Source organism: Phoenix dactylifera, chromosome 1 (assembly GCF_051530095.1).
Source record: "Phoenix dactylifera cultivar Ajwa chromosome 1, Ajwa_hap1_PhDact_Kaust_v1.1, whole genome shotgun sequence".
Lineage (NCBI taxonomy): Eukaryota > Viridiplantae > Streptophyta > Magnoliopsida > Arecales > Arecaceae > Phoenix > Phoenix dactylifera.
The window spans coordinates 45,660,813-45,687,040 of record NC_143190.1 but is presented as its reverse complement, the minus strand read 5'-3'; the positions used below and the strand labels follow the sequence as shown (position 1 = coordinate 45,687,040).

The 26,228-nt window shown below is 41.4% G+C and overlaps 2 protein-coding genes across 4 annotated transcripts in view; both read left to right on the top strand.

Moving 5' to 3' along the window:
* LOC103708176 (callose synthase 7-like) overlaps positions 1-4,708 on the top strand; it is a 42,296-nt gene extending 37,588 nt beyond the window's left edge. Inside the window, exons 37-42 of the mRNA XM_008792988.6 lie at positions 921-1,033; positions 1,107-1,336; positions 2,602-3,399; positions 3,488-3,538; positions 3,875-4,060; positions 4,165-4,708. Of these exons, the coding sequence (XP_008791210.2) occupies positions 921-1,033; positions 1,107-1,336; positions 2,602-3,399; positions 3,488-3,538; positions 3,875-4,060; positions 4,165-4,407 (1,621 nt within the window). The 3' untranslated portion in view covers positions 4,408-4,708. The remainder of the gene's footprint in view (positions 1-920; positions 1,034-1,106; positions 1,337-2,601; positions 3,400-3,487; positions 3,539-3,874; positions 4,061-4,164) is intronic.
* Position 4,709: 1 nt separating this feature from the next.
* LOC103708175 (E3 ubiquitin-protein ligase APD2-like) lies at positions 4,710-14,564 on the top strand. 3 transcript variants are annotated; one of them, XM_008792985.5, is made up of 10 exons: positions 4,710-5,255; positions 5,354-5,460; positions 5,569-5,694; positions 5,833-5,929; positions 6,875-6,949; positions 7,033-7,115; positions 10,941-11,087; positions 13,647-13,719; positions 13,800-14,136; positions 14,256-14,564. In XM_008792985.5, the coding sequence occupies exons 1-10, from the start codon at positions 5,063-5,065 to the stop codon at positions 14,329-14,331; spliced, it is 1,314 nt and encodes a 437-aa protein (XP_008791207.4). In that variant the 5' UTR covers positions 4,710-5,062; the 3' UTR covers positions 14,332-14,564. The 3 variants fall into 3 exon arrangements, with proteins under 3 accessions (XP_008791207.4, XP_088559542.2, XP_008791206.4); XM_088703416.2 differs by having other exon boundaries at positions 4,919-5,255; positions 5,351-5,460; positions 13,815-14,136; XM_008792984.5 differs by having other exon boundaries at positions 4,920-5,255; positions 5,351-5,460.
* The last annotated feature ends 11,664 nt before the right edge of the window (positions 14,565-26,228 follow it).

Here is a 26,228-nt window from a genome sequence, read left to right as displayed (position 1 = left end):
ATCGGATAAGGCAAATTTCATGGGAAAACTAACTGACAGCCTTTGGATCGACTGCCATTTATTAGTTAGGTTCTATTGACTAGGCATTTTGTATCCTGTAGTTGGTCTACATTGCCATTATACTTGGTCCCTGGCAATCTAAATGTGAACAAAACTGGCATAGCTGCAGTCATAACTCATAACCGTGTAAAAACAAGGCCTAACTGTGTGTTGGGGACTATATATTAAATGAAACTTGTCTATGGACTAATTGCAAGCGCCGGTCCTTACAAGGGTTGAGCATCAGTTTGTGCAATTTTATCTTGTACTAATAGTCTAGAATGGGAGTATAAGCAATGAAATGTAAAGGTCACTTGTGATAATAAATGATTGTGTTTTGTAAATTTCTTTTTCTTGTAGTTTGCTACTTATTGTTTATCGTACCTTGTTTTAATTATGGGAGTTTGAATCTTTTGAAAGAAAGAAATTTAAAAATTAATGTCTAGATTATTAATACTTATTTCAGGTTGTAGTTTGGATTTGCTTTTTTATGTAAATTACATCATTTGAAATGAATGTTATTTTGTCCTAGTAGCCAAGGTAGTTATGACTGATTTGGGGATGTGCGCAGTTATTGCATTGTTATATATAATTATCAAAATTAGAATTTATCCTATGATCTTGGCAAGGAAAAAAAGAGTAGATTTCAATATATCCATTAATTTATCATCCATTTCCTAATGAGAGTCCAACCATATGTATGGATTCCTAATCTCATGATTATAATTAATTTAATTCATATATGATACTTCTTTGCTGTACAAATATAACACAGCATACATAACATCTTTATGTGTGGAACTGGGTATAGTGTACTATGTATGCATATATAAAATTTTCATTATTCAAATCTTTCTATTTTTGATTAAATGGTTTTGCAGGGTTCGTTTCCATTATGGTCATCCTGATATTTTTGATAGAATCTTTCACCTCACGAGAGGTGGCATAAGTAAAGCTTCAAAGATCATCAATCTGAGTGAGGACATATTTGCAGGTAAGCTTATGCATGTTTATGGTCCATTTATTATTGTATACTTTGCTACAATTAATCATGTGACTATTCTTAGGCTTCAATTCAACTCTACGTGGGGGAAATGTTACACATCGTGAATATATGCAAGTGGGTAAGGGACGTGATGTGGGAATGAATCAAATTTCTCTTTTTGAGGCAAAAGTGGCGAATGGAAATGGAGAACAAACATTGAGTCGTGATGTTTATCGTTTGGGCCGAAGATTTGACTTCTACAGGATGTTGTCTTTCTACTTCACCACTGTGGGCTTCTACTTTAGTAGCATGGTAAGAATATTAAAACATTGAATTGTGTTATCTATGTTACCACCACAAGTCCTCTCTAAGTTAAATTGCATTTATTGATATTGCATTGTGTCATTATAAAAATCATATTTAGAGTTCAGGGCATGGGTTGTTGTACCGCCCTGTACTGTTTGGTAGGGAATGTACCATACCGTATTGAAAAGAAATGGTATGAAACTTATATCGAGTTGTACCGCCCCATACCATAGCGTACTAACCTGTATCGAGGCATACCGAGATAAAAATTGAGAAAAATAGTAAGAAAGCTACTTCAGTACATGATACATACCATATTGTACTGATTGTATTTACCGAACGGTAACGTACCGATACAATACCTAGTACCTAAATTGTGAACCTTGGTTCAGGGTTTATAGTAGTATCGAGATGTGGTCTCTTGACTAGGTATCTTGTAAACTATTTCTTAGAAATCAAAAAAGAATTCTGACCTTTGGAGTTCATCTTTTCATGTAATTCTGAAATTATTGTGGACATGGAACTCGCTTAGTTTTGGCAAGGATAAGGGAGCATGTTGGTGGATTAAAGCAACTCAAGCTAATATACCAGTCTTAGGTTTGTTATGCCTTTCTAAAGCCATAAGATATGGCCATAAAGTTTGCCAACTGGTACAGGAAGGTCCCAAGAAGAAGCATACATGTTAGAAATAAAATATGATGCATGCTTGGGAATGATACATACTGAAAAACCATAATTGTGCTAAGACAATGATAAGATAGCTTTAGAAAATATAGAATTTGCTCAAAGAATCATTTGCATTGTGTCAAGCAATGAAAGAGGCCTCTATCACTCCTTGAATCACTTGAAAGCCAGTCAAAGCCAAAAATTTGACACATTTCGAGCCGCATCCTACTGATATACTCTGTCTGTCAAAGTAACTGTTAGTATCATCAGCTACCTAGACCGTTCAAAGCTTGAGTTTCAGATTTGACTGCAGGTTTCTTTTTATATGTCTAGGTAGGATACTTTTCTCATCAGAGCACACAATCTCAAAAGCTTGTCAGCATGGCAAGAAGCATGTCTATACTAAGTTGACAGGATCAGATCCATGCTTGTGAAACTTAGCGGATAAACTATTAATGAAAAGTAAAAATTAGTACTGTAATGTGACAGACGTATGAATTGCATGTGCTTGCATATTTTTGCTTAAAGCCAGAGCTTTTCCTTTTGTTTTCCATATCTTCCTTTCAAGGATAAATTTGGTCACTTCAGCAATCTCTGTCTGTCAGGTTACAGTACTTACTGTGTATGTCTTCTTATATGGGCGCCTGTATTTAGTCATGAGCGGTCTGGAAAGGTCGATTCTGGAGGATCCAAGTGTTCAGAATAGCAAGTCGCTTGAAAGTGCACTTGCTTCCCAATCTGTTTTCCAACTTGGCTTGTTGCTGGTTCTGCCTATGGTAATGGAAATCGGCTTAGAGAAGGGATTTCGCCGAGCCCTGGGTGAATTTATAATCATGCAGCTGCAACTGGCCTCTGTTTTCTTTACCTTTCAGCTTGGAACCAAGGCTCACTATTATGGGAGAACAATACTGCATGGAGGTGCTAAATATAGACCAACAGGCCGTGGGTTTGTGGTGTTCCATGCAAAATTTGCTGATAATTATCGGATGTATTCCCGCAGTCATTTTGTTAAGGGGTTAGAGCTCATGATATTGTTGGTGGTATATGAAGTCTATGGGCGATCATACCGAAGTTCAACTTTATACTTGTTCGTCACAGTTTCCATGTGGTTCTTGGTTGCCTCATGGTTGTTTGCGCCTTTTGTGTTCAATCCCTCAGGATTTGAGTGGCAGAAGACGGTCGACGACTGGACAGACTGGAAAAGGTGGATGGGAAACCGTGGTGGAATTGGCATTCCAGTTGAGAGGAGTTGGGAATCTTGGTGGCAGAGTGAACAAGAACACCTAAAATACACAAGCATCCGTGGCCGAGTGCTTGAAATCATCCTGGCCCTTCGCTTTTTGATATACCAATATGGAATTGTTTACCACCTGAACATAGCCCATCACAGCAGGAGTGTGCTGGTATTTCTTTTTTCCCCTTCCATTACATGCGAAGCTTTGGTTTTTTTGAACTGCACATCTAATCTTATGCTCTACTGTCATCTCTTAGGTATACGCATTATCATGGCTTGTTATGTTGACCGTTCTTATAGTTCTAAAGGTATGCAATTAATGCTTGCTGTTAGGTGATAGCTTTTATCTCATCGCATGATATAGATGTAATTTAACAGTGTGTGGAGTCAGTTCTACCTGCTCCATTAGAAGCACTCACAGATGCAACAATCTCCAACCATTGGCATGCCACATGCCACATCACTCGGAGAGCAGATAAAAAGGAACCTACATGTTCATGTAGTTTCTTTGCTAATTCTATTTATCAAACGACATGAAGGAAGCCATTCTTTATCCTTGCTAGTAGAAGCATACTAGTCATTTAGAACATCTGTTTTTCCTTCATCAATTTCAATAGCATTAACCTATATTCTTTTTCTTTCAGATGGTTTCGATGGGAAGGCAAAGATTTGGTATGGATTTTCAGCTTATGTTCCGAATCCTCAAAGGCCTTCTCTTCCTCGGATTTGTATCTGTGATGACCGTCTTATTTGTGGTCTGTGGCCTCACAATATCTGACGTGTTTGCTGGGATTCTTGGCTTCGTGCCGACTGGCTGGTCTATTCTTCTGGTGAGAGCTTCCATCTCATTGTTGCATCCTCAAAATTATGACCTGTTGTATCAAATTAATCTACCGCCGTCTGCTAATTCGATCCTATGCACATCGCTCATCAGATAGGGCAAGCATGCAAAAACCTCGTGAGGAGGATGGGATTCTGGGACTCAATCCAGGAGCTGGCAAGAGCGTATGAATATACAATGGGAATCGTACTCTTCATGCCCATCGTTGTGTTATCATGGTTCCCCTTTGTTTCAGAATTTCAGACGCGGTTGCTCTTCAATCAAGCGTTCAGTCGCGGTCTGCAGATCTCCAGGATCCTTGCAGGGAGGAAGGAAAGCGATACCAACCTCAGCTAAGGTTCCATGGCCTGTTCGCAGAAACTTCTCTCTACTTGAGCATATGGATCATATTATTCTCCAAGTGTAACTGATAGCCTTTTTTTTTTTTTTGCGCGCGCGCTCGCGCCTGTGTGTGTGTTTGCCCCTAGGACATAGATCACGACATAACAGCAGCTATAAAGTGGAACAGCTAAATGCTTTGTTAAAGCCACCTCTCGTTCAAAGGTGGCAGTCGAGCATGTATCCGTTGAAAGCTAGAATTCATTCCTCGATTGATGGCATGAATGATAAATATTATGTTATGTTAGCCTCTTGATTCTAGCTTGCTGCATGCTACGCTGTGATTGAGCTTTCTTCTGTCCCAACCGTCCGATGCCACGTCCACGAATGCTCCCAAACTCGGGCACGGCTCTTGACGCATAGATCTCGAAGCGGATATTGCAGGATCTAACGGTGATTCGTGCGAAGGAAGGTGAATCTTCTTTCGCGCGAAAGATCTCTCTTATAACCTACCGTTCTCTCTCCTTACGGAGGAGGGAGAAGGGAAGTTGGGACTTGACCGGCAGCTGGGACGCGCAGGACTCAACGAACAAATTACCAGGCCGTTTTCCCTTTCCGGCATGTCCATCCAAAGCAGACATTGGAGTAGTCTAAGCTTCGTTTATCTGGCAGCATGGAGGCATGGAACGGCGACGGCACTCCGTCTACTACCCCAATTCTCCCCCGCCAGCCTTCCTCCTCGTCTCCTCCTCCTCCTCATTCCCCGGATCGGCCGCAGCCGAGCTCCGGCGCCAGTGGTGCTGCTCTCGAGGCCAGAGACGATGCCTGGTCGTGCGTTGTCATCCTCCTCACCTTCTGGTTCTTTGGTCTCTCCCTCTCTCCGTCCCCTTCGTCGCTCCTCTTGTTTCTCTCCATTTCTTTTCGTTGATCGATTCTTAACAGAGAGAATGTTTTGCGCCAGCAGCGTCCATGACGTTGATCCTCGGGTTCTACGGTTCGGTCGACCTCCTACTTGGCCCCAATTGCTCCCGGCTCCTTCAAGCCAACTCCTTTTTCGTGCAGGATATCAAGGCTTGTGCCGCCACTCTCCACTACTTCTTCCGTGCACCAAAATCCCATCGGACATAAATCTTGGCTTGCTGAGAGATTTCCTTTGGTTTTGTTGTCTTCTATTTACAGGTGAAAGCAGATGCAGAGTCGGAGAATGGACCCTTGCTTCACGGGTTTCGTCAGCCTCCGCCTCTCGATGTCTCGGCTACATGGTCAGAGACCCACAATGTATCCGTACCCGCCAACTTCCACAAGGCAAGAATTGGCTACTTTCTTTTCATCCCTCCAAGCCTGCTTGTTCTAGTATTTGTTGTTATTTTACCTTGCTGATTGCTGAAGGAAATAATGAATGGAATACCATCAATTTTTGGATTAATTGACTATAATGAGCAGGAATGGATATATTATCTGAACAAGGGAGGTCAAGTCGATATTTCTTACAGCGTGAAATCCGAAGGATCTTACCCGCTAACCCTCGTCATTGCCCAAGGTGAACAACAGCAGACCTCTTACTGTATCTTAGTTTTATATGATTTGTTGTAAATATTCAACTCTCGCCATTGCCCCTAAACAAAATCTTTGTTTCACCGGGCATCATAAATCTATATTCTTTTTCATTTTGGCGCCTCACGAAAAATGATGATTCCAATTTCATTTGAAGAGCCATGATCAAGATCAGCGAGAGGGTAAAGGGAAGAGGGAGTGCATATATTGGTCCTGCCCACAAGGTTTAGACTTATTGTCTATGATCTTGGTTTAGGTTTAGCTAATATTGCTTTCAAGGATTGTTGTACTGGACTGAAAAATGAACTCGTAAAACCCTATGTTCCACCCAAACTAAATAAAGAAAGCTTAAATCTTGAAAACAAAAAATAAAAAATATATTTTGGTACCATAGCGGTGAACTACTGGTATATAATTTGGTATTGAGATCGCCAACCCTGATTGCTTTTATGTGTGATGAAGCTCCTAGGAACTAACAGCTGCCTATTACTAAGTCTCTTTTATAACCTTTGAAGGGATATCATGCCAAAAGTATTTGCTTTATAGTTTAAGGATCAAGAAATTAACTAAAATTTACAGATTATTGTAGATTTAGCTAAATACAACATCGAGCTTTGCTGCATATTTAAAATTTGTTGTCTCCTAGACTGTAGACATATAAAAGTTTAATTGAATAGAATTTTCAATGGCAGCATAGTGTTGCATGAATCCCATTGACTTATGTTTCATCTGAGCCACTATTATCATGCAATATTGGAGAAGCTACCAAATTAAGCATCATATATTGCATCTTGCTGTTATTTGAATTTCTGCAGAAGAAAGATATGTTGTTGCAGTTCCTTTTTTCTTTCCTTCTTCTGACTGAAGTAAGTAAATACTTCGGTGAAGAATCCAACGTGCCTTTGATTATTAACAAGGCTGGATTTTTTAGGCAAAGAAAACCTTCTTCAATGGATTGAGGATCCATCATATCCTAATACCACCCTATCGTGGACTTTGATACATGGTAAGTTCTATAAGTATTCTTGAAATTAATGATTTTGTGGACTCATCCAAAGTAATTTTGGTGCTAAAGCTATTGAATTGCAGGAAATGGCATGATTGAGCAGATAATTGAAAAGCCTGCTGATTACTATGTTGCTGTGGGTAATTTAAACCATGTAGAAATAGAGGTAACATTACAGTGCTAGTCCCATCCTTTAATTTTGTGACATTTAGCATTTTCTTCTTCATACTTCTATCAAATGCAAACCATCCATTTTCAAATGAAACATGTCTGACTGTAGGTGTTTTCTTTTTGACTCAATACATGTTAGTAGCATCCACTATAGGACCTCAATAGTGTTGTTGGTTGCAGATTTTACAGGTCAATGTGTTTGAATTTTTGTTCAACCCGTTAATTTAATTTCTGGAATTTCTGCTTCAGCCTGTTCCGTGGGTTACAGCAGATTATTATCACCCATTTGCTTTGTGAAATTTTAGACCCTCGGCTTATCCCTAACCTGAAAATGTCTTTATGTATAGCATTTTTTGTCTCCAGAAAGTATTGGAAATGCCATGCAGCTACTAATGGAGGAGGATAGTAATGATACTGAGCGGAGATGGATACACATAACTTTATTGTGAAAGAGTTTATAGTTGTTTACCCAGGCTGATTAGGCCAAGAGAAGTAGCCTGACAAGCTATCATTGTAGAAGCAGTTTTCACCTCTAGATTATTGTTGTATTCCGACGTTGTGCTCAAGATATTTCAAATCCAGGTACTGGGCGAGTGATGTTGCCAGTACCATGATGTGCCAAACCATCTTGCAGGGAACAAGAAACAGATAGCAATGAGGTTTGGTCGGGATATTGTCATAGGTTGTGAGCACTAGGGTGCTGATTCGGCATCTTCACACTACTACCACATTGGAAGAGGAAGAGTGATGCAGCACTACTTGTGATGGCCAGCTTATTCATATGTGAACCTGAGGAGCTAGCAAAATTTGGTAATATGTCAACTTACTGTCTTGCTGTCTTATCACAGAAAACAGGGGAGAAAGGGAGTGTTTCAAAGTGTCAACAACCCAAAGGCCTTTTAAACCTGTAAATTAATTTTAGAAATCTTATAAGAATGTTAGGAGACTAATTCTTAAGGCTACAGAGGGTTCTACAATGATGCATAAGCAAATCTCAGGTTAGCTTGAGAAAAGTGAAGATCTAAAAGAGACGAAAAGGAGATAATATCAGTAGAAATAAGAGATACAAGAGAATGAGAGAGACCATGAGGAAAGAATGAGATAAGAAAAAGAGTGGAAGAGCGGAAGAAAGAAGGCATTAGAAGGTTTGGGGTTTTGGGGTGGGGAGGGGGCATTGGAGTAAAGAGGAGACAAGAGAAAGGGGTAGGACGTAGGAGGACACTTGCTATACTGATCTTTTTAAGGGTAAGTGTATGGTTTGGGTACATGGTAGGAAAATATGAATAATGTGTGATTAGAGCACGGACATGGTCATGAATCTTGCTTTTTAATGACCATGTAGAAAAAGATGAATATTGAATAGAAAATATTTTTCTTTACCAAATCCACTTTTGGTAGGGGGGTATATTTTCAAAATTGTTAATACTGCAGCTGTAAGTGTAATATATAAAGTTGTACAAGAATTCATTTTGAAGATAAAATTATGTCCCGATGCATAAAAGTTTGCAGACTTGAGGACTGAATAATGAAGGCTACACTTACCCAATGGTGCTTATGTGTGGTTGATGTTAAGCATGAAGTTGTGTGATTATGTATTTATGGATGTGGCATGCATCATTCACAGCCAGCCCTTGGTTGTATAAACACAGTCATTCAATTGGCAAGAAAAACACTTGCATTAATGATTTTAGAAGGCTAATATTGCATTCTTAATTAAGCAATTGTGTGACAAGGAATGATGGAGATCAATATTATTTCAATGGTAGAATAGATGCATCAAAAACAAATTGCATGAATGCATCCATCAGATCATAAACCCTCCATGATTCTTTTCTTGGTTATCTGCATTCCATTTGGAGCTTTTGGGTTTGATTGAGCTAAGAAATTTTATTTTGGTTAGATTCGCCTAAAAATTATGATAATAGATTGTTCTCCCATTTTCTCATGGTATCAGGTGCTAGGCACTGACAATTCTGATTTTCTCTGTCAATCATTTCTTGTCTGTGCTGCACACTGAACCCTAGCCATGTCACAAGACTCTTCTTCCCCATGAATCCTTCGTCAGGTACGGCCGTGACCACGGCCCAGTCAATCAGTGCTACAAACTCAATGTCTTTTCCCGTGCTGTTATCTCTACATCTGCAGCACAATCTCTGTCATCATCTGGTGTTGATCCATCGATTGTTGGCCTGTACTCTGTGTCCTTTTTGGTTTTACTGCACTCATCTTCATCAATTTCCAGTACAGTTCCTTCTATTGCTCCTCTTTCATTGTCTTCTTCTGTTGTTTCTTCTTCTCGCCCCACTGTCTTCCTCGACATCTCATTCCTTCCATGCCTTCTCAACCATTTTACATCACTTCCACCACATTCCCAAGTTTGGTCCTCTTACTAACACTCGTTATCTCTCATCTGGTCCTCATTTCAATCCAATGTATTCCCCTCCTACAATGATGATTTCTTCATCTCGACTCTCTTATGATACCATGGGAATATGGGAGAATGAGACTGCCCAACCCTAGGGTCGGCATCAGACTTTATATATAAGAACTCACCATAGCGTACAATGTTGTGCTTCAACAATCTTACCCTTAGTCTAAGGGCTGAGATCGAGCAATTATAATACAACATATGTTGGTCTAATACCCTTCAAAGAGCTTTGCCTTAGGATTTTATTTAATAGAGAAAAAAAGTGCATGAGTACGATTTTTTTTTGTGGAATTTTTTTTTGGCTTCACACAACTTTCAACAGAAGGTCATTCATTTCGGGTTTTCTGTCTTGCTCATCATTTGGAATCATTAACAGCTTGGATATAACTTTGAATTTAACTAGGTTTGATTTCAATGTTGTGCATGTACAAGGAAAATTTTGAAGTTTTTATATGTGCGGTCAATTACTTGGTTGGCCATGAAATTCAATAACCATGTCACATGGGTGAGCTAATTTCTTATAGTAAGTTTTAGGCATTTCAAGTGATATTTGAGTTGTATTGAGTTCTAAGGGTTTACAGTTAAAATCTTAGGAAATCTCTCATAAAAAATTAACATCTTGTTGGATTAATTGTCAGTGGTAAACAACATGAGATTTAGGGGCTGCATTAGATTGTAGGCTGTATGATAGCTTGAGAAATTAAATTATTTGATAGATACTAATGCTCAAACTTACATAATTGTTGTTTGTTCTGCTCTTTTCTTTTCATTTCTTTTTCTTTTTCTTTTTCTTTTCAGTGTATGTGTTTGTGTTTGTGTGTCAGGGTGTTGGGCACGGTTGTTTGGTGTATTGTCGTTGTTCCATGACCCTGTGATCCCTATTAATGACTTGGTGACTATTTACAGCTTAGGACAGCTCTTCTATTGATCCAACAATTTTGGCATAACAATTTCTTCCACTGACTATTTGCAGGGTGTAGAGATAATTTAGAAATCTTAAAAAAACTATTTCTTGCTTGAAGCATTTGATCTGCATACTGGTGGTTGAGTGCTTTATGCTACCTAATGACGTAGAATATGTTCGCGAGTTGTCAGTTGTCTCCTTCTCTGACCATGGATGCATGGCTATTTGGTTCCTAAACTTTCAGGTGTGAAGTGATTGATATATTATTGGGACATTTCTTAATAAACAAATCATATTTGGTATCATGGGTGATATGGAGGTTTTAAATGGTTGCAAAAAGCCAAGATAACATTGTGGTAAACTGAGTAAATGCATCATCTACCAGTTACTTTTTAGCTCTTGTCTCCATGTTTTTCTTAAGCTTATGTAATCAGTTGGATTTTTTTTTTGTTTTTTTGCCATTCTCATATATAGGTCTTTTCATGCAGGTTCAGCTAAACTTCACAATTCGGACTCTTTTATACAATACAACTGGGGCTTACTACAAATGCTCACTGAATCACAAGCTGTGTGTTTTGGAGCTGTTCTTATTGAGGGCAAATGTTGCAATCCTAACAACACCTGGCCCAAAATCGGTAAAAAAGCTCAAGGCTTTATTTGCTGCATCTTCGTATTCTATTTTTCTCCATCAGTTTTGTTTATAGCTGTTTTGGGTTTCTACCTCTCTACATTATTGGAAACAAGAAACATGTTTGATAGTTGCAATTGCTTAGCATTTATAAAAATAAGAAATAAATGTGTTTGGAAATCAATAGTGGCTAATAATTATCATTCTAACAGCCATTAATTTATTCTAAAAATTCAGCCAGAGGATGGACAAGTGTTCAAATCTATCAAATTTGACTGAGACATGACATGATTCTAACCCAACCTTAACCTAAAGTTGAGATCGATGGGATGGTAGGGGTCCCAAACTCTGACCCAGGCTATAACCATATTAGTCATGGATTTTGTAATATTGGTCCCAATTCAATTGAGGCCAATAAAAAGTAGTTCAATTCTAGATTTAACCCTTTGAATGCAGACCCAACTTGATCCTAGCCCAAAACGAGATCCAAGTCTATCCCGAAACATGAATTGTTCGGATCCAAGTCTATGAAGCCCACAAGAATACTACTTTATTGTAATAATATGTTATAACATTTTACAAACTGTAGATTATTAACTAAAACAAATAAAACCATCTCTAGAATTATAGTACAAACTCCTGTGCCCCAACTCCACATCCATCATTGCCTTTTGGAATACTCTTTTGGTTTAATAAATACAACCTACAGGGTTGGCATTCCACACCCTCCCACCCTCCGCTGCATTTTAGAGGGAGAGCAACACAGGAGAAGCAAGAGTATGAGTGTATTTATCTGCATACATTTTAATAAAATAGTTCTTCAATCATAATTTTTTCAACCAATCATCTTCTCTTGTGCACATGAGATCATAGTCATCCAGCAGATACACACTTAGAAACTATCTTGTCCTTTATGCGGCACATTTCCTACTTAATCATGTTCTCTCGTCCTCTCCTTGCTTATCCCTACCCCTGTGGCTCCCCGCCCTCCGTCCTCGCATCCAAGATCTCTTGTCACCTTGAACCCCTATTGCAATCGTAATACCTTGTCCAATCCCACCACATCGTTGTTCAGGCCCCTTCCCGCCACCCTGCTTGCTCACCACTGCTACCACATCCTTGAAACCCGCCAACTGCAACCTCTTCCTCCTCCCCTTCCTGCTCTACTTCTCCAAATGATACTGGTTTTTTTTTTCTTTTTTTTTTTCAGATAACATCCAACCTATGCCATTTATTTCAGTTCAGTGTTCTGAGAATTTTGAGAACCTATTCTTAAAATAAAAAAAAAATGAAATCAATTTCTTTTTACTGCAATCATATTAGATATGTTTACTTGCATGTTGTATTTTTTTTTAAATAAAAAAAAACAAAAAGAATGCTGGAGAAAAAAATGAAAAACAGAACGAATGCTATAGACGCTCTCAGCTATTTGACTTAGATTCGGCTTGTCTTGCATATATAGAAGTTTCTGTATGAGAACAGTCAACATCATGTATCAGTGATTATTTGTGGAAGAAAATAAATTTATTTTTTCTGAAAGGAAAATAAATTCAAAGTTGAATAATGTACATTGAGCCTCAGAAATCATGCAAAAATATGGCATCAAAGTTGCATAGCCCAGGTACAAAGATACTTTCAGAATGTCTTTACAGTACTAGAATCTTACCTCATATATTCAGATCAAAGGATAATTATGCCTACTAGAGCTTTAAATTTGTATTTCAGGTACCACAAGAACAATGTTTGGTTTTATGTTTCTTCAACTTAGCACTAGCAAGTATGGACATGTATAAATCTAGTCCAAAAATGTTGGCCTAGTAACTAGATTGCAGGTTATTTAGCATTCTAAAAAAGTTTATTTTCCATATCGAAAGATTATTATACCTTTCTAATTTTAGAGTTATTTAGGTCGTACTATTAAATTATGTTGTTCCTATGCATTAAATAGCAAATATGCAACATAGCATGAAGTTGTTATCCTTTGATTCTTAATTTTCCTTGGGATCCCACATATTAACTTTGCTGCACAATCTGTGTAAACCAATTAACTTTTATTTAGAAATACACAAAGTTCTCTTCTAACAAGTCTTTTTCAAAATGCAGCTATAAAATCATTCAGGGCAGTTGCTACACATTTTATATGTGTAACAATGTTACATATTCATTGCAGTTTTTGTCACCCCGTAATGATTAACACTCACTGGTCAAGAGTGATTTCTGGCCATACACATTCCTTTATGCTGCAATCTGGAATCCAGAAACTGAATTAGATCACCTCTTCCTCGCAGACAATGTTTCAGCTCCATGGGGCTTTTGAACATGCTAGTGTAGAAATTGAAATGCATCAAAATAACTAGTTTGAAAAAAAAAGTGCAATTGCAGGGTATTCCTTTTAGTGCATAACATACTAGTTTTGCTAATTTAGAAATCGAAATGCATCAACATACCTTGTTTTAAAATGATTGGAAGAGCAAACAACTTTTAGTCCCTGAAATATGCATCACCGATCTGAAATTTCTCTTTGAATTATACCCATGGATGTAACTTGTTTTTCTTTTTATTCCAGGCTCAGGAGACTGATGAATGGTTTGTCAAGTTGTCTTATGGGCCACGTTGGATCACTTATTTTGTCGGATCAGGTAATTGTGTGCGTCTCTGTGCCTGTTAGCCTATCCATTTCCTACTTAACTATTTTCTTTCAAATTTTCTCTGAATGTAGGTGTGATGACTGCAGTCATTCTATTGGCCTTCAATATATTTACCAATTTACAATTCAGCTCTGGAGATGGTGCTAGTCATCAAAATGCAGATGGTAGCACTGCGAGAAGCCCCCTGCTTCCTAACAAAGACGATGACAACTTGAGCTTGGGATCATCCTATGATTCTGTTTCGCATGATGATGAAGATTTGGAAGAATGGCTTGGGACAACACCATTGTTGCCTGAAGGAGAAGCTAATAACACCCGTCACCTTTGTACAATCTGCTGTGATGCTCAGAGGGATTGCTTCTTTCTTCCTTGTGGACACTGCACAACATGTTTTACATGTGGGACAAGGTGATCTCATTGCGAAATCTATCCAAGCAGAGATGCTTCTACCTGAATATCTTTGTAGTCAAGCATTTTTGGTTACTAATAGCAGGCACATTAATGTTGAGTTTACTTTGAACATGCAGGATTTTGGATGAGGCTGGAACCTGTCCTGTTTGCAGGAGAAAGACGAAGAAAGTGAGAAAAATCTTCAACGTTTGATGCGTCTATATATATTTTTAATGTGCCTACCCTTCTGAGCTGACAGTAAAGAAGGAAAAATCCACACTAGAATGTGTGGATGCATAGAACTAGTAGCCGCTGATGATTTTGAGCCCAACACTCAGTAGAAGGTCACTTTATGTCACAAACTTGAGATGGTTGAGTTCTGTATCAACTTGCACAGATTTATATGAAAGAAAAAATATATGCAGAGGCCTAGTAGCATTTTTGCCTGCAACATTCTTATGGATGGTGATTGATTTGAACCTATCCTGTGGTGCATCTCTTCTGATCAGTGCATGGATGAATTTCCTTGTAATGTGACTCATCATGATTCTTATAAGGGATTTGCTTCGATACCTCTTGGAGGATATGTCAGTTTGGCCCTCAACTTTGTTCCGGTTTCACACATCTCCTTGACTACAAATTTTTTTTACTAAGATCCTTCAAATTACTTAAGTGATCCAATATAATCTTATCATCCATCTCTCCTATGCCATTGTTGACAACAATGGTTCTGCTATTTTCAAGAAAAGATCTCAATTATCTATTCTCTTCGCTCTTTCTCCGCCGAGCCCTGCCCCCGTGGTCAAGGTAGCCTCAGGATCCAGCCCGGAACAACCCCCTAGTTAAATTTAAATTTTCAGGTGGATGTCCATGCTGGAGAATTGGAACCATGGACAGATCGGAGGCAATGAGATCACGCTGCCGAAGATCCAAAAGGCAGATGCAGCAGCTCCGGCATTGAAGTGGGATCGTTTCTTGCCTCCTCCTGTGAGGCTCAGGCTTATTAAGTCAGCTTGTTGGCCCGAAGGGCCGTCCAAACTAAAAATAGGACAGAGCCCTGGTTGAACACGGCGAAAGAGAATAAGTCCTCCTCCAACACGGATTCTACTAGAGGCTAGGATAACCTAGCATCCACTTCTATTTAAGCCATCGACCCCCCTAGATCTCACCAGAAGATTGTCATACCTACCGTCATTCTTTTTCTCTTCCTCCCTGATTGCTGGCGGCTTAAGCTCTTTGTGCTCACCGAAAAACGTAACCAATCCTTCGTCGGAATCTGATAAGTGCATGAAAATGTACCTTTAATACTACCACTTTAGGCTAAATTGTTAATACTTAAGCATAATTTGGGCATTTTTATGATATCTTTCTAATCTGAACTTTACTTCATAAAGAGTTCAAGTCTTAATTGATTTTGATGATTTTATTGTAGAAATGGAGTTAAGAAGATTGAATGTCCCATTGCAGTCCGAATGAAATGAAACTTGGTGGAGATGACATGTTGCGGTTTCATATGCATTAAGAATCAGGTCAATTGGAGCTCCGCAGAGAAAGTTATGAGGTTGCAAAATTAGATTTTCCTAAACCGCCAGCCTGGCCATGACAGATTGGACCTTTATGTAGTATTTTGATAATTTTGGGAGTTACAGAAGTCCAATTGAGCTGATTCAAATTTTGTTAGAAATTAGACTTTCAGGGCTTTCCAATATTATAAGAACGTGAAATTTGGAGATTGGATGCGATCTGGGGAGCCTTCCGAATGTTATGCTATTGGTGTTCGAGGGTAAAGTCGGAAAAATGCATGCAAGCGTGTCTAAGCCATGTTTCCTAGGGTTTTAAGTCCCTAAACCCTGTATATACTTGGGGGAGCTCGCCGTTTTGAGGGAAAAAAAGCGTCATTGCAAAGAAATCATGAAAAGGAGCTATAAATTTATGGAGAGCTAATTCTTTGGTGAAGCTAGGGATGAACTCGTTTAGATGATGGTAGTTTCAGTTATATTTGATCTATATAATAGATTCTTATATTGATACAATTCTTGTTTATCATCTCTCATCAATAGATCTTTTCTTGTGTTAGGATAATCTTGAACTGATTCCTTTCATAGATTCAGCCATGTCTTTTTCTATAGAATTGTTGAGGTGCTTGATTATGTCTAGATTTGCTTGTTTATCTAGTTAGTGTGATTCTCTGCTAAAATATTACCATTGGGTATATTTTTATCATTAAATCTGAGTCTAATAGGATAATAATCTTTGGTTTTAAAAGAGGAGAATGATTTTCTAGAATTATCGCCAAATATTTTGATTGTAATACTATATCTTCTGATTAGAGAATCTGGTACTATGATCTCTAATTGAGTAATCTAATGGATCAAATATGAATGGAATTACCTGATTCAAGTGAAGGATTCCTGATGCTTTGTTGCCGTTAATTCTGGTTACATCTTTTCACTACTATAATCTGATTTTTAATTTACTTTTAATCATTCACATCATGTTTTACTGCTTTGATATTTCTCCTTAGTTTTGTAGTTTCTTTTAGTGTTTCTACCTTCTCCCTGTGGAATTGACACCCTAATCTATACTGCGATAGCCGCGTTATTCTTTAGGCATAATTAGAATCATAGGTAAGAGCCTTGATCTTCTTTTCCTCCATTTCTTCGTTCATAAGTCTTATTGCCGGCCGAGTTTTTGTTGAAAAAATTTATGAAGAAAAGGCCATATTTATCCTCGGGCCTTAGATCCGAAAATCCCTATTATTCTTCCTTTTCCGGCCTCCTTCACTGTCGCCGCTTGTCACCAAAGATGGGGATTTGTCCCCTATGCCACTTTAAGACATCGTCGGAGCCCCACCATCGAATATCTTAAAAGAAAAGGGGATAACTGAAACCCCTGCTTTCAGCCATTTCTTCCCTTTTTCCGTTGTCGGTTACCACCATCGACTATTCTCCATTACTGCCATCCTACTGGCTACCGCCTGCTGGACCACCATGGCCGGTCACCGTCCACTCCCTTCCTCCCCTATTTACCAAGAAAGAAAGAAAGAAAGAAGAAAAGAAGAAAAGGAGGAGAGAGAGAGAGCCCATCCCTCTTTTTTCTCTTATTTTCTCTCTCTTTCCCATCCTTTCTCTCTTTATCTGGACTTTCTCTATCTAGAGTTGATTGGACGCCGTAAGTACCACTTTTAGTGATTTCTGAATCGACGTAGATGAAAGATCCTGATCTAGGGTCGTCGGGCAGCATGCCAACCCCCACCCTGATTTTTGCCAAACATTATAAGATTTAATCATCCCTGATCTCTATTGAACCATTTATGCTCTAGTCCGAGCATGATTTATTGAAATCCTCTTGATTGGACCGACCAAAAAGTCGGATACTTTCCTTTAGTCAACCCTGCGAAGGTATCCAAACCTAGAATTTTTATTCTTAAATTAATCATGATTAAATTTTAATAAAATGATAATATAATTTCAGATATTAGATTCTAAAGGAAGATTTTAGAATTAATTGAATTGTCTGCTCATTGTTCGTGCAAAACAAGTAATGATCTGTCTTTTCTAGACTTTTTATTTATATAATATTATTTTTATATCAAAAAAGTCTTAATCGATTTATATGCAATTTATGAATTTTACGAGATGGTATTTCGAATGAAAAATAGATATATAATTTGAAGTAATATTTTTTGAACTATTGCTATATTGATTGGATTATGATATATATGTTATTTTGTAAAAAAAACTTTGATATGTACTAAATTTGAACTCTCATCCTGATTATGTTCTAAATCCTGCTAATTAAGAATTATGCATTAGTACGCTAACTATTATTGAGCTCATTGATTTTGCTTCTGGCCACCATAGGGTATAAATGCGGTATTCTTGCCCATTCTGTAGGATAGAAGTGCGGTATTCTGGTGCATTCCGTAGGGTATAAGTGCAGTTGTGTTTCTGGCCTAGCCATAGGGTATAAGTGTGACCATAGTTAAAGGTTGTTAAGTTGAACGTAATTTATTTCGAATCAGATTTATGATTAGTATACGAATATTTAAAAGATATGGATTTTAATGGAACTGTGTTTTGAAACGGAATTAATCATGCATTTATATTAATTCATTGTAATTTGTATTTATATTTTATGTTATTACATGAATTATCTAGTTACTTACTGAGTTGTCTGGCTTATTATATAATGTCACGCCCCGGACCCGGATCCGTGACACGGCCGTGCTATTGCCGACTATCGCCTACAGTAGCACGCAGCCTCATACAGGGGTAACAGGTAGCCAAAAGGATTCAAACTTATATATATATATATTAAAAGTTTTGAAGTACAACCTTCAAGTTTGAAACCAAAAATACAGAACTTCTAGGCTATTCATATGTACAGAAGTATATAAGCTTCTCCAAAAATACGAAGCTCTGTAACAAAATAAAAACATGTCTGATGGCGATCACTGGTGAGGATCTGAAAGAAAACGAAACATAAACAGATGTGAGCTACACGGCTCAGTAAGTAATCCTGCATAATCCTACCGGATCAACCAGTAGACTAAACATGTAAATCAGGGTTTTGAGAAGCTGACATGCATGTTTATCTAAAAATCATCCTGGCATAATAAGTATGCAATTTAAACAAAGCAGTAGTGCAAATCACAAAATTTTTCATAAAATATGCATATGAAACCGTGCCCCCAGCATGCCGTGGTCCTTTTTCTCTCGGATGCTACTGCGAAGTCAGACTCGACCACTGGCGGGGCCAGCTCAGTTACTATTCAGCCACTGGCGGGGCAGCTCAGTTACTATTCAGCCACTGGCGGGGCAGGCCCAATTCCAATTCAGCCACTGGCGGGGCAGGCTCAGTTACTATTCAGCCACTGGCGGGGCAGCTCAGTTACTATTCAGCCACTGGCGGCTCAGTCATTCTCAGTAGCATCTTTGAGCCCATTATAGTGCCTCTGGGGCTAGCTAAGACTTTATAAACTTACATGCATGATTAAAATATCAATATCATCAGGTTGCATACATAGCCATAGCTTCTGGGATCATGCAAGTTACTTATGCATTGTAACATATCATGCATGAAACATATGTACTTAAAATAAATGCTTAGGAAAACATTAATAACATGACATGATCTATAATAGGATTACAACAGGTTACTTACAGTGATTCGCCTTTCTCCTAGGTCTCCTGCGTCCTGGTGACGTGTCCTAAGTCACCTACAATCATGTCATAATAACAATATATTATTTCCTTTTCTATCTGAAATTTAGCCCAAGCCTAATTCCTCTGTATTGGGGTCTTGGCTGGGCTCATAAGTCTTAATTGGCCTTCCGATTGGCCACTAAGCTTAATTGGGTTTAATTTCGGGTTTAGGGTCACTGTGACCCGTTTGGGCCTGAGTCAGGGTCAATCCGGGATCAATTTGGCCCCCAAATTAATTACATTGGCTTAAATTGGGCTTTAATTTTGGTTTAATTTATAGTCTGGCTTGTCCAGACTTAGCCCAATTTGATTGGGCTCGGGTTTAGTCAAATTTGGCTAAACCCTTTCCCTTTTTTTTTTTTTTTTCTTTTTCTTTTTCTTTTTCTTTTTCTTTTTCTTTTTCTTTTTCTTTGGGCTTAACGGGTTGCGGGTTCGGATTCGGATCCGACCCGCGAACCCGTTATCGGGTTCTTTCTCCCCCCTTCCAGAGGCTTCCGCCTCTTCACCTTCCCGACCCCCTCTCCCTCATCCGGCCGCTCTCTCTCTCTCTCTCTCTTTTCTCTCCGTCGTCTCCACCGAAACCATACCTCCGGCCGGCCCTCCGGCTCCCCTTCTTCTCCTCCGGCCAGATCTGTGGCCTTCCCCCTCTCGGTCACTCCCTCTCTTTCCCTTTTTTCTTCTTTGTCTCTACCGAAGCCCATGCTTCCGGCCCTCTTCTCCGGCTCCCCTTCTTCTCCTCCGGCCAGATCTGTGGCCTTCTTCTTCTCCTCCGGCCGGATCTGCCGCCTCCTCCTCCTTCCGACCTTCACCGAACCCTCCCCGGCCAGATCTACCAGCCCGGAGTGGTGCTTCCCCTTCGGGGCGGCGACGGTGGGAGGCCGGCCCTTTCCCTCTCCTTCGAAGTGATGCCGGAGGAGAGGAGAAGAGCCGGGAGGTGGGATCGAGGCCGATCTCCTCCGGGAGAACTTCTCCGGCTCCGACCACGGCGAGGTAAGGCCGTGGTCCGCGGTAAGTGCCCCCTCTCTCTTTTTTTTTTTTTTTTACTTTGTTCTTCTTCCTCTTCCGTTTTCTTCTTCTTTTTTTTTTTTTTTTTTTTTTGTGGGAGTCTCGCCACCACCTCTCGGCCGGCGGAGAGGTGGGGCTCGGCTGAGGCTGGCGGCCTTGAGGCCGCGTTGGTCGCCGGCACGGCAGACCCGGCGGCCCTTGGCTGCCCCTCAGCCCTAGGGCAGCCACGGCCGGGGCCTGTCACCCGCAGGCCGAGTCCGGCTGGGCTCGGCCCGGGTGGCGTGGGCTCGGCTTGGGCCGTTCTCAGGCCGGCCCGCGGCCTGTTGGTCCGGCCCGCAGCCTGTGGGTCCGGCCCACGGCCCTCCTCCTGTTCTTCTCTCCCGTGCCGGTCTCCTTCTCTCTCTCTGTGCCAGTCTCCTCCCCTCTGTTTCATCAGTGAAACAGAGGGGAGAATACCCTACAGAGGGGTATCTCCACTCCCTAAAACTTTATTATTTAACCTAAGGGCCACTTACCTGGATTTTTGCTGGTTACCGTTGGGCCGTTCCTCCCCCTCGTAGTCCCTCCTTCCTCTTGGAGCTTCAGGGCTCTTCCGCCTTAGGCTCCAGGGCTTCGGCTCTCTCTCTTTCAGTGTTCTTGGGGGCCTCCGACTTAGGGTTGCCGGCAGGGACTTAAATAGTGGTTTAGAAGATGAGACCCCCCTCTCTGAGAGGTCCCATCCGCTCCATGCCTCCCCTCTCCGGGAATGGCCGCCGCCCCCTCTGTCTCCGGTGCGCCGGCATCGACTGCCAGCAGGGGTGGGGGTCACCCTTCCCTGTCGGTCTTATCCCTTCGTACTGGCTACAGTATGATTTTTTTTTTTTTATAATAATCATTATACTGGCTACAGTAAAATTTGGGCCCAACCCTTAATTGGGCCTATTTTTCTATTGGGCCTAGTAGGTTGTGGGCCCGGACATTACATTCTTCCCCCCTTAAATAAATTTCGTCCTCGAAATTAAACATACCTTGGTTCTCGAAGAGCTGAGGGTAGCGTTGTTGCATCTCTTCCTCCAATTCCCAGGTAGCTTCCCTTTCAGTGTGGTTGGTCCACTGGACTTTAACGTAGGGAATGGTGCGCCTTCGGAGGATTTGCTCTTTTCTGTCTATGATGCACAGGGGAGCCTCCTCATAGGTTAAATCTTTATTTAATTGCAGAGGTTCATGTGGTACCACATGGCTGGGATCCGGGACGTACCTCCGTAATAAGGAGACGTGAAAGACGTTGTGTACGCCTGATAGCTCTGAAGGTAGGGCCAATTTGTAGGCAACTTTGCCTATTCTAGCAAGAACCTCAAATGGGCCAATGTAGCGAGGACTTAATTTGCCGTGTCTTCCGAATCGGGTAATACCCTTTGATGGTGAAATTTTTAGGAAGACAAAGTTCCCCTCCAAAAATTCCGAGGCCCTTCTTCCTCTGTCAGCCCATCTTTTCTGTCTATCCTGGGCAGCCTGAAGCCTTTGCTTAATTAGTAGTACCTTGTCTCTGGTGTGCTGGACCAGTTCAGGTCCTAGCATTTTCCGCTCCCCGACATCATCCCAGTGTAAGGGGGATCGGCATCTTCTCCCATAGAGAGCTTCGTATGGGGCCATCTGGATACTGGAATGGTAGCTATTGTTATAAGCAAATTCCACCAGTGGTATGTGACTATCCCAGTTTCCACCTAGGTCCACAGTGCAAGCCCTCAGCATGTCTTCCAGAGTTTGGATTGTCCGCTCTGACTGGCCGTCAGTCTGGGGGTGGTATGCTGTACTGAGCCTCAGTCCGGTACCCATGGCCTTCTGAAAGCTTTCCCAGAATCTGGACACGAATCGGGGGTCACGATCAGAAATGATGCTCACTGGTACACCGTGCAGGCGTACAATCTCATCGATGTATAATTGGGCCAGCTTGTCTAAAGGAGTACCAATTCTGAATGGCAGAAAATGAGCTGATTTTGTAAGGCGATCAACAATCACCCACACTGCATCATTCTTTCTCACCGTTTTGGGGAGTCCTGTAACAAAGTCCATCGTGATGTGCTCCCACTTCCATTCAGGAATTTCTATTGGTTCCAGCAACCCTGCTGGCCTCTGGTGCTCTGCTTTTACTAGCTGACAGGTCAAGCATCGGGCCACAAACTCAGCTATTTCTCTCTTCATCCCCTTCCACCAATAATGTTCCCGAAGGTCCCGGTACATTTTAGTACTGCCTGGATGAATAGAGAAACGGGATTGGTGGGCTTCTTCCATGATTTCCCTTTTTAGGTCAACATTTGCCGGTACACACAGTCGGTGGCCAAACCTTAGAGTGCCATCTGGGTGCATTTGGAGTTCGGGTCGCAACCCTTTCTCCACTTCATCCTTGAGCTGACAAATGTGCTCATCAGACTGCTGGGCAACCTTTATTCTATCAATCAAGGTTGGTTGTATACTCAAGGCGGCCAGCAAAATTTTTGTAGTTTGGGTAACCACCTCAACCTGCATTTCATCGAGATCCTTCTGAATCTGTGGTTGAGTGGTGAGTAAAGCGGCGGAGCTTATAACTGACTTTCTGCTTAGGGCATCCGCCACCACGTTGGCCTTTCCTGGGTGGTATTTAATACTCAGGTCATAATCCTTCAAGAGTTCCAACCACCTTCTTTGCCTCATATTCAATTCCTTCTGGGTGAATATATACTTCAGGCTCTTGTGGTCGGTGTACACATCACAATGTTCGCCATACAAATAATGTCTCCAAAGTTTCAAGGCGAACACTACTGCGGCCAACTCTAGGTCGTGTGTCGGGTAATTCTGTTCATAGGGTTTCAGCTGTCTCGAGGCATAGGCTACCACCTTGCCATCTTGCATCAGCACACAGCCTAGCCCGTTCTTGGAAGCATCACTGTAGATGGTAAATTCTCCAGTTAAGGACGGTAATGTCAAAATTGGGGCAGAAACTAACCTTTGTTTAAGCTCCTGGAAGCTCCTCTCACACTTGCCGTCCCAGATAAATTTGGCCCGTTTCTTAGTCAACTGGGTCAAGGGGGTAGCTATTTTGGAGAACCCTTCCACAAATCGCCGGTAATACCCGGCTAATCCCAAAAAGCTTCTTATTTCCTTGGCGTTGGTGGGACGAGGCCAATCCACCACCGCTTCTATCTTCTTGGGGTCCACTGACACTCCTTCCTTGGAGATTATATGGCCGAGGAACGCCACACTGTCCAGCCAGAACTCACATTTGTTCAGCTTGGCGTACAGCCTCTTCTCTCGAAGGATTTGTAGCACTATCCTCAAATGGTCTTCATGTTCCTTCCGGCTCTTTGAGTATATCAAAATGTCATCGATAAAAACTATCACGAACTGATCCAAATATTGTTTAAAGACTCTGTTCATCAAGTCCATAAATGCAGCCGGGGCATTGGTCAGTCCAAAAGGCATAACCAGAAATTCATAATGCCCATACCTGGTTCGAAATGCAGTTTTTGGCACATCCTCAGATTTGATCTTCAGCTGATGGTAGCCTGACCTCAAATCTATCTTGGAGAAGACCTGGGCGCCTTGCAGCTGATCAAACAGGTCATCGATCCGTGGTAGGGGATATTTGTTCTTTATGGTTATCTTGTTCAATTCCCGGTAATCGATGCATAGTCGCATACTCCCGTCTTTCTTTTTCACAAATAGGACAGGAGCTCCCCATGGCGACGCACTGGGCTGGATGAACTTTTTATCCAGGAGTTCTTGTAGTTGTACCTTCAATTCTCTTAACTCAGCAGGGGCCATCCGGTAAGGAGCCTTGGAGACTGGCCCCTCTCCTGGTGCGAGGTCGATTGTGAATTCGATCTCTCGGTCTGGGGGTAATCCTGGTAATTCCTCCGGGAAGACATCCGGATATTTTCTGACTACTGGAATATCTTCCAGTTTGGTCTCTTTCTGGGTATCCATTACACAGGCCAGATAGGCCATACACCCTTTTCTCACAGCCTTTCCAGCTTTCAAGGCAGAAATAAAGTGTAGTGTAGGAGCATCTTGAAGGGGTATATCGCCCTGAAAGAAAAATTCTTGCTCCCCAGGTATCCGAAATACCACCCTCTTGTGGTAACAATCAATGTGGGCGTGATACTGTGACATCCAGTCCATGCCCAAGATAATATCAAAGTCTTGCATGTCAAGCTGTAAAAGATTTGTCTCTAATTCTTTTTCCCCTATCTGAATTATGCAATCTTTATATTTAATGTCAACAATTGCGGTTTTCTGAAGGGGTGTAGCAACATGCCATGGTTCCACTAATTTCTCAGATGTGCTATGTAATTGTCTGGAAAAGCTAACCGACACGAAAGAATGCGTAGAACCAGAATCAAATAGAATGAGGGCAGGAATCAAGTTGACCAGAAGTGTACCTGTCACCACTTGATCGCTAGCACTGGCATCCTGTCGAGTCAGTGCGAAAACCCGAGGGTTACCCCTCGATCTCTGGTCCTCTGGTGCAGTATGTCGGGGCTCGTCCTTCTTTCGGCTAGGGCAGTTGCGGGCGATGTGTCCTGTCTGCCCGCAAGAATAACAAGCTCCGGTCTTCTTCATGCAGGTACCCCTGTGGTTTCCGCCACAGGTGGGGCAGCCTCTGCTCTGTCTCTTCTTGGGCACAGCCCCCTTGCTGCCTCCAGCCCCACTACTCGGTGCTCCTGATGACCGGGTCCTCTTCAGGTCCTCCCTCTCTCTCCCGGACCGTATCAGGTCAGCCTCAACCTTCAAGGCTCGGTCCAGTACATCTTTGTAGCTTGAGAATAAATGGGAGGATATTCGGGACCGAATCCCGTACCTCAATCCCTGCTCAAACCGGTTCACCTTACTTCTCTCATCCTCCATGAACTGGGGGCAAAATCGTCCCAGTTCGTTAAATTTATTGGCGTACTCCAGAACGGACATCTGGTCAGTCTGGGTTAGTGTCAAAAACTCATTCTGCTTCGCCAGGTGCACTGAGTCCGGAAAGTATTGATTGTAAAACATCCCCTTAAAGTCCCTCCAGGTGAGTCTGTCAACGGCATAAGCCGTCTCCATGGCCGTCCACCAGTATTCGGCGTTTCCTGTCAGCATAGAGGTCGCCAGCCGGACTGTCACCTCATCAGGAAAGTGGAGGGCTCGGAACATCTTTTCTATCTCCCGGATCCATGTTTCAGCCGCCATAGGGTCAGACCCACCCTCAAAGGTCGGGGGGTTCAGTCGGCGGAACCTCTCATAGCAGGAGTCTGCTGATGGCATAGCGGCCAACTGCATCATCTGCTGCTGTTGCAGCACTTGCGCCATAAGCTGATACACTCCGGCTAGGCCTGCCTGACCTGCTGCAGACCGTGGAGTATCCGGGGAAACTGACCGCTCGCTGGGCTCCGGGGAGGGTGGTCTCCGGTCGTCATCCATATCTTCCTAATGATCACCTAGCAGTCAAAATTTTTTTAAAGTGAGGTTATGATAACTAGCATATTATAACATTTTCTATAACGGTGACATTCTTAACTACCCTTTTCCTTAGGCATTTTATGGTTATTCTATTGTTTAACCTAATGCTCTGATACCACTAGATGTCACGCCCCGGACCCGGATCCGTGACACGGCCGTGCTATTGCCGACTATCGCCTACAGTAGCACGCAGCCTCATACAGGGGTAACAGGTAGCCAAAAGGATTCAAACTTATATATATATATATTAAAAGTTTTGAAGTACAACCTTCAAGTTTGAAACCAAAAATACAGAACTTCTAGGCTATTCATATGTACAGAAGTATATAAGCTTCTCCAAAAATACGAAGCTCTGTAACAAAATAAAAACATGTCTGATGGCGATCACTGGTGAGGATCTGAAAGAAAACGAAACATAAACAGATGTGATGACCCAAAGATTGATTC